Raw genomic sequence first — 7,538 nt, 5'->3', positions numbered from 1 at the left:
ACCGCACTTGCTTGCGGAGAGAGCAGTGAGGGCAGATTTGCCCGATTTAATTTGCATATGTACATTTTCCATCTTTTTTCCCCACTTTTTAGCCTTTTTTTCTATATTGACTGTTGTTTCAGCTGCTCCCCGCAGCCACTCCGGCCAGCTTGCCCGCATGCCATGGGAAGTGGTCAGAGAGGTGGTTGGTGCTGGGAGGAGCATGCGGTGCAATGCAGGGCCAGGCTGTGAGCAGGCAGAGGCTGGGACAGAGAAAGGATGGAGGACAGGAAGGACACCAGGACATGGGACTGGGTCTGCTTGGAGGTATTTTTGGGGGTTGCAGCCCAAAATAAGACAAGGCAGCGTTCCTGGTCCTGAGGCGGCAGCTGAAAGGGCAGAGTCTGGGGAGAGCATCCCTGGGGCGCAGGAGGGGATGCAGAGGGACAGAGGTCAGGTTTTGTGGTGGTGGCGGCATGGAGCAGGGTGGCAGGGGGATGAGGGGGCCCAGGATGAGCAAGTCTGGCTGGGTTTCTCGTGCCGGTGGGGGAGTGAAGGCAGTGGGAGGTGCAGAGCCAGGTGCTGCGGGAGGGCAGGAGCGGTTCAAGGGGTGCTGGAGCCTGGGATGAGGGGGACAGTGGGGATTGAGACTCAATGCTGCCGGGTGTGGAGGAGCCGGAGCTGGAGCTCAGGAAAGGGCCTTGGCGATGCCACGTGTCCCGCGAGGCATGGGGACTTCGACATCTTGCTGCTGGGAAAAGCCACCCTGGCCTCGCACCCAGGTGAGGACACAGCAGCGGGGGCGGATGGAGATGGCTGTGGCAAGCAGGGAGGAAAGAGAAAGGGAAAAATCCGGGGAAAGCACCAGCATCCCATCCCAGGGCTGGGCCGGGGCCACCCGGCCAAGTTCTCATATGTAGCATGTTTGTTTGTTGTTTCGTGGTTCTTTTTCTTTCTTTTGTTTCGCTCACTGATCTAAAACTCTGGGAATGACAACTCAAACCTTCTCCGCCATCAAACACAGGCATGCCCTGCTCCCGGCCTCACCGGGGGAAAAAAGCTCTTCATTAACTGGACTGGTTTTTGCCTCCATCCCTGCATCCCCGCATCCCACCTGCACCGAGCCCCAGGGTGCCTGCCCGCACCCCACGCACATGCTGCCCGGTACCCCTGGCCAGGGTTTAGCCACGGTCCCAGAGACACTTTCTCACTCCCCCCGCACCCATCCCCAGCCCCTCCATTCTCCTCCAGTGTATTTATGAATTTCACATGAAGTACTGTTTTATTTTTTTAAAGACTTTGTAAAGCTTACCAGGGTTAGTCACCATTTTTAGAGCTGTGTCAGTCCACAATGTTAAAAATCAATTTTTTTAAATGTATTATATTTTTTGTGTATTTTTTTTAATCCAGCTGTGATGGGTTGTATCATATATTTGTTGTGTTTACTGTATCTGTCCAACTTCAAAGATAGGAGACTGTGGAGCTCCAAGAAAACTATGGTCTGCTGAAATTAAAAAAAAAAAAACCACTCCACAAAAAAAAACCATTAAAATTACTTGTTCATGGGTTGGCTCAAGCAGTTCTGATGTTCATATTTTTAAATTTCTTGTGGTTTTCTTTGACGGCTAGGACTATGAGAGCCCATTAAACCCCTTGGCTGGGTAATACTTCTCCAAGGGCCCCAGTTCTGGACGTTTGGGTGCCATGTCCAGCAGTGTTCTTCTGTGGTTTCCATCACTGGTGATGGGTTTTCTGAGGAAAGGTGGCTGCTGGGTTAGCCTTTGCTGTGACAAACACTTCCCCGCAGCATCACTGGGTTCAGGGACACGTATTTTGGAGGGGTCGCATCCTCGCCCACACCAGCACCAGGTGATGGACTGTCCTACCAGTAAGAAATCCCTGTCATAGCCTTGCTTGAAGCACCTTGGCTGTTCAACACACCCCACCCTGTCCGAGAACCGGGGGATCTGGGTGACACGTTTGGACGCCAACTGCTTTTCCCCTTTCTGCAAGCCAAACCGTGGTATTTGGGTGCCTGTTCCCGTCGCCCACGGCCACGGCGCCATCTTGTGGGTACCAGCCTTTGCTGGGTTGCGGACAGGGCAGGCCTCGGAGGAGGAGAGCTGGCCCCAAAATTGGGTAGTGGCCTCCTGTCCCAGCCTGGGGTGCCGGGACAGGGGGAGCAGAGAGGGGACAGTGCTCGGGGGGGCTGGGGATGCTCCCAAGGTGGCTGGGGAGAAAATGGGAGAGGAGTGGGCTATCGGGGGGAGGGGGTCCCAGAGGCCGCTGAGGGGATGGAGGGAGGGGAGCCCGGACAAGCAGAGGGTGCTGGGGCTGCTTTGGGACGGCAGCCCCCTGCACACCCCCTCACCACGACTGACAGCCCGGGGGCGGGGGGGGCGGGGAGAGATGGGGAGGCAGAGAAAGGGCATCCACATCCCCACGGGAAGAGCTGTGCGAAGCCGCCCTTACCCCGACACCCCCCCCCCAGTGCCCCCCGCCCCGCCTGCCAACGCTTCTCACGACATCCCCCCCATTTCTCCCTCGCTTTCCCCCCCGCACCCATCCCAATTCACCACTCCCTGCATCGCACTACACCCCCCGCCCCATTCACCATCCCGCACCCCGCCCACCTCGCCCACCCCGCCTCCCGAAACCGGCCTGTCCCGCTCCAGCCTCCTCCCCTTCCCCTTCCCCTCCTCTCCCTTCCCCTCCCCTTCCGTCCCGCACAGCTGCCTGCTGGGACGCGTAGTCCCGCAGCTCTGCACCAGGTTCGAGCCCGCTCCGCTCGCCCCCCCCCGCTCGCTTCCCCCCCCGCAACCCCGACCCCACTTCCCCCCCATCTCCGCACGCCCCGGCCCCGCTCCGCGTTCCCTGGCCCCGCTCCCCCCCCCGCCCCGCCCCGCTCCCGGTGCCGGTTCCGCCTGTTGCTCCCGTCCCGGGTCCGCGCGACCCCGCGCGGGAGGCGGGGGGGATCAGCCCCGGTGGGAGACGCCGGGATTAGTGGGGCAGGGCCGGGATGAGCCACTCGGTAACCCCGCCGGGACCCGATTTTGCTTTTTTTTGCGTGGTGTTTTTTTTTTTTTTTTTTGTGTTGTTGTTGTTTTGAGGGGGGCTGCTGTGTTCTACAGGGGCTGGGGGGGGGTCTTCGATAAGTACCCGTGGGTTTCCTAAGCGGGTGGTGGGGTGTCCCGTGCCTCTCAGCCCCACTTTGAACCCGGGGTTTAAAGTCTGCCCAGGAACATGACGCTGACAGACAGAAGGGATTTGAGCCCTGGCCCCCATCCCTGGCCCGCTGGTGTCCACGTCCATGGGACGGAGTGGTCACCCGTGTGGTCTGGGCACATGGGTCCGTGTCTGGGGACAAGGTGGGGTTTGGAATGGGAGAGGGGAGGACGGTGCTGGGAGCACCCCGAGCGCCCCCCCCCCCTCGCTCTTGGCCTCTGCTCAGCTCTGCCCCCCGGGGCACCCACCCCACTCCCCGCAGGACCCCCAACTCTGCCCGGCGTTGTCCCCCGGCCCTCGCGAAGCCCTGGCAAGTGATGGAGGGGGATCCTACCCTGCGGCTCCGTGTCTGCGACCTCAACTGCTGGTGAGCCCGGACCCCGTGGCGGTCCCTCCTTTTTGGGGTCACACTGCTCTCCCAGCCCCAGCTGGGTGGTGCCCCTTGTCCCCTCTGCACCTGCTCCCCCCAGAAAAGGGCCCCCCACTTTCCCACCACTTACACCCCAATTGGGGATGAGCTGCCTCGATTCTGCCCTCGGTTCTGTCTCCAGACAGCCTTCCTCTTGTCCCTGTGTCCCCACATGGCCCTTTCCCCCTCCCCCCCCCCATCTCCCCCAGTCTACATCCAGCCCATACCAGTACCTGAGCCCTCTCTTCCCCTGTTTTGGGTCCCGGTGTGCCCTGACAGCCCCCATCACCCTGTCCCTGTCCCCCTCCCCCCAACCTGTGACCGTCACCCCTCTCTGGCAGGGCCATCCGCTACCTGAGCAAGCAGCGGCAGGAACGCGTCTGGCTCATCGGTGACATGCTGCGCCGGGAGGGCTTTGACCTGGTGCTTCTCCAAGAGGTGAGGACAGCTCATGAGCCGAACGCGCCCGTTCTCAGCCCATGGGCTGTGAGACGAGTGCACCCATTCTCAGCCTGTCCCGCTGCTCTCCAGGTGTGGAGCGAGCAGGACTACAGTGACCTGAAGGTGAAGTTGAGAAGCTGCTACCCCTTCTCCCATTACTTCCGCAGGTGAGAGGGGCCGGTGGGGGGGCTGTCTGTGCGGCCGTGGCAGGGCTATGCTGTGTCCTTGGTGTTTGCCATGTGGAGAGACTGGTGTGGGTGCTGTAGGTCCCCTCTGTCTCACTGTGGGAGACCCCATGCCTGGAGAGTGGGATGTTGGTGGGAGCACCCTGGGATCCAGGCATCCGGGGAACCCCCTTGGCTCAGGGCTGGGGGGAGGCAGAGGTGGGGGGGGCGGGCTGTGCTTTCCTCACTGTGCTTTTTCCCCTCCCACAGCGGGGTGATCGGCAGTGGCCTCTGCGTCTTCTCCAGGTTCCCCATCCTGGACACCCTCCTCTACCAGTACTCGCTGAACGGGTACCCCTATATGGTGAGTGGGGTGGGGGCACGCGGTGCTGCCGTACCCGGCCCGATGGAGCCTCACCAGTCCTGACCAACTCCCCTTCCCCTCGGCAGCTCCAGCATGGGGACTGGTTCTGTGGCAAATCTGTTGGCCTGGTCATTGTTAAGATCTCCGGGATCGTCTTCAACGTCTATGTCACCCATGTGAGCACCCTGGGGAAGGACTCGGTATACGGGGGGATGGTGAGGAGGAGGGGGATGAATGGCTGTACCCCTCCATCACTGTCCCCTTGCTTTAACCTCTGCTTTGCACTGTCTCACCTGGGACCATGCACTGATTAAATATTGCTCGGGGGAGAGGGACAGTGACCTGCAAACTGTCTGTGCAGTGGCGTGAGCAGCCCAGGCTGTCCCTCAGGTGGGTGGGATGAATGCAGAGGGGTTAGCCAGACCCCAAAGGAACCGTCTAGAGGGGCTTTGCAGGGAGCCCTGGATCAGGGCAGGTGCTGGTGTGGCAGGGGGGCCGGGGGGGTCATGGCTGCTTTTTCACTTCCCGCTCTTGCCAGCTGCATGCTGAGTACTGCCGGGAGAAGGATGCCTACCTGCCCCACCGCCTGGTGCAGACCTGGGAGCTGGCGCAGTTCATCCGGTGAGCATGTGGACCCCGCTGCGGGTCCCCTGGGCGTGCGTGGCCACCCCTGCCCCCAGGGCTTGCACTGCAGAGAGCTCCCGGTTGCACCAGTCGCAGCCAGGAGGGGGTCCCAGTAATCCCAGTCTGGTGCAGGGCAGGGCAGGGCAGGGGAGTGACCTGTCCCCGTTTCACACAGCCACACCTCGAAGGCAGCCGACGTGGTGCTGCTGGGAGGGGACCTGAACATGCACCCAGAAGATGTGGGCATCCGGCTGCTGCGCGGCTGGACAGGGCTGCGGGACGCCTTCACCGAGGCCACGTGCTTCGAGGTGAGCAGCAGCGGGAGTGAGTAGGTTCCCAGGGCACACCAAGAGCCCCCCCCACCAACCCACCCAGGCCATTGCTCTCAGGGCTGCGAGGATGGCTGCACCCTCGTCCCCAACAACTGCTTCACTGTCAAGTCAGAGCTGCTGCCCTTCCCGCTGGGCATCCGCATCGACTACATCCTCTACAAGGTATCGGGGGGGGCTGCGGGTGGAAGGGAGGGAAGGGACCGGCGTCACCTCCACCCCGTCCCCTCGCCCAGGCCATCTCCAGCTTCACGGTGAAGTGCGAAGAGCTGAAGACCACCATGGGGACAGCCCCGGGCACGGACATCCCCTTCTCGGATCACGAAGCTGTGATGGCAACACTGCACATCTGGAGGCAGGGACAGGCTGCGGGTGCCCACCTTGGCACAACCGGTAAGGTGTGGGGGGGATGAGGCACTGCTGGGATCCCCTGTGTGCCAGGAAGGGGCTGGTGGATGGATTGAATTGTATAAAGATGGAATTTTCGGGATGTTTGTCCCTCGCTCAGGGCATCCCTTGGAGGGGTGGATGGACAGAGCAGAGCAATGGGGAGAAAGATAGGTGCAGGGCCCTGCTGAGCCACCCCTGTCCCCTGCAGAGCTGACGCTGGTGGATGTGGTGACGGAGGCACGGACGGAGGTGGGCGTGGGGCTGCGGGCAGCGCAGCGGCAGCGCTACTCCACAGGCAGGATGGCGGTGCTGGCCCTGCTGCTGCTGCTGCTGCAAGCTGCGGCCGCGCTGGGCGCGCTGGCGGGGCTGACGGGCGGACAGCCCTTCCCCAAGCTCTCCTTCTCCCTGCTGGCCTTCCTCGCCATCGGCGGCGTCCTCCTCGCCACTGGCCTCCACCTCTTCCACACCATGGAGGTGAAGATGCTGCAGGGCACTGAGGAGCAGATGTGGATGGCGCTGCGGGCGCTGCAGGAGCGGCCCAGCGAGGGCTGAGCTGGGGCGCTGGGTGTCCCACGATGTTCCCCGTCCCATCCTGGCCCCTTTCGGTCCCTTTTTCTAGTTGACTTCTAGTTTTAGGGAAGCAGCGCTGAGGCTGGCTCAGTAGCGCAGGTTCAACAGCTGCCTCTCTGGGTGAAATTAAGATTTTTGGGGCAGATCCATTGTGTCAGCCCCCGTGGGAACCCCGACGGTGGCGGGTTTTAATTGCTGGTTTTTTTTAATACACTCTTTCTATGCCAACGGACCCACCAATGGGGCCGGGAGGCTCGAGAGGCTCAGCCTCCCCTTGCCTGAGGTGGCCTCCGGAACCCCTGGTGAAAGCTGGCAACTGCTTCAGCAACCAGCAACCAGATTTGACTCGGACAGAAAATAAAAGCGGTGTTTTAGCCCTTGGCGCTGGGTCTGGGAGGCTTTATTTGAAGGGTTGGGGGTGAGTCACAGCAGGATAATACAGCTGGTACAAAAGAAAGGTGAAGGGAGGGTTTTGGGAGGAATTGAAGGGATGAGGGCCAAGCGCAGGGGGCGAGGGATCCTGTGCCCAGGACCCTCGTGCCCATCACGACTGGGGCTGCCGTAAGCACCGTTTGGCTCTGGAGACCATCCCGCAACAACTGGGGACCCCAGAAAGGTTGGGGAGGTCTGTGTGTGGCATTGCCAAGCAGGAGGAACCCCAAAGAGGTAAGGAGGACACGGACGCTGGCGTCACACAGTGCCAGCCCTGGGCACAATCCCCTCCTCAAGGAGCTGCTGGACAAAAAGCCCCTTTCCCAGGCCTAGGCCCTTGCAGGGAGGTTTCTGACCCTGGTTTCTGGCAGTGGCTGGGGACAGCATGGATGTGGCACCCAAAAGCAGCGGGGCAGTGTGGAGGGATCAGCCCCATCTGTCTGTCGCTGGCCCCGCTTATAGAGCCAGATGTCCCGGGCTGGGATGGATGTCCCTGGAAGACATGGATGTCTTGCATAAGGATGGATGTCCTCAGCTGGGAAGGATGTCCCTGGGTGGCTTCTAGGGCCTACTCCTGATGCTGCTTCTCCACATTTGCCATCTCCACCATG

General features: G+C 61.2%; 1 protein-coding gene across 5 annotated transcripts; it reads left to right on the top strand.

Annotated features, from left to right (window-relative positions):
• The first annotated feature begins 2,723 nt into the window (after positions 1-2,723).
• Positions 2,724-6,877, top strand: SMPD2 (sphingomyelin phosphodiesterase 2). 5 transcript variants are annotated; one of them, XM_086765561.1, is made up of 11 exons: positions 2,724-2,750; positions 3,467-3,571; positions 3,955-4,051; positions 4,145-4,221; positions 4,489-4,582; positions 4,669-4,758; positions 5,121-5,203; positions 5,382-5,514; positions 5,596-5,700; positions 5,772-5,928; positions 6,134-6,877. In XM_086765561.1, the coding sequence occupies exons 2-11, from the start codon at positions 3,522-3,524 to the stop codon at positions 6,475-6,477; spliced, it is 1,230 nt and encodes a 409-aa protein (XP_086621687.1). In that variant the 5' UTR covers positions 2,724-2,750; positions 3,467-3,521; the 3' UTR covers positions 6,478-6,877. The 5 variants fall into 5 exon arrangements, with proteins under 5 accessions (XP_086621687.1, XP_086621686.1, XP_086621688.1 ...); XM_086765560.1 differs by having other exon boundaries at positions 2,735-2,750; positions 3,431-3,571; XM_086765562.1 differs by lacking the exon at positions 2,724-2,750 and having other exon boundaries at positions 3,208-3,571; positions 6,044-6,175.
• The last annotated feature ends 661 nt before the right edge of the window (positions 6,878-7,538 follow it).

Source organism: Chlamydotis macqueenii, chromosome 23 (assembly GCF_036417535.1).
Source record: "Chlamydotis macqueenii isolate bChlMac1 chromosome 23, bChlMac1.mat, whole genome shotgun sequence".
Lineage (NCBI taxonomy): Eukaryota > Metazoa > Chordata > Aves > Otidiformes > Otididae > Chlamydotis > Chlamydotis macqueenii.
This window is presented reverse-complemented; position numbering and strand designations above follow the sequence as displayed.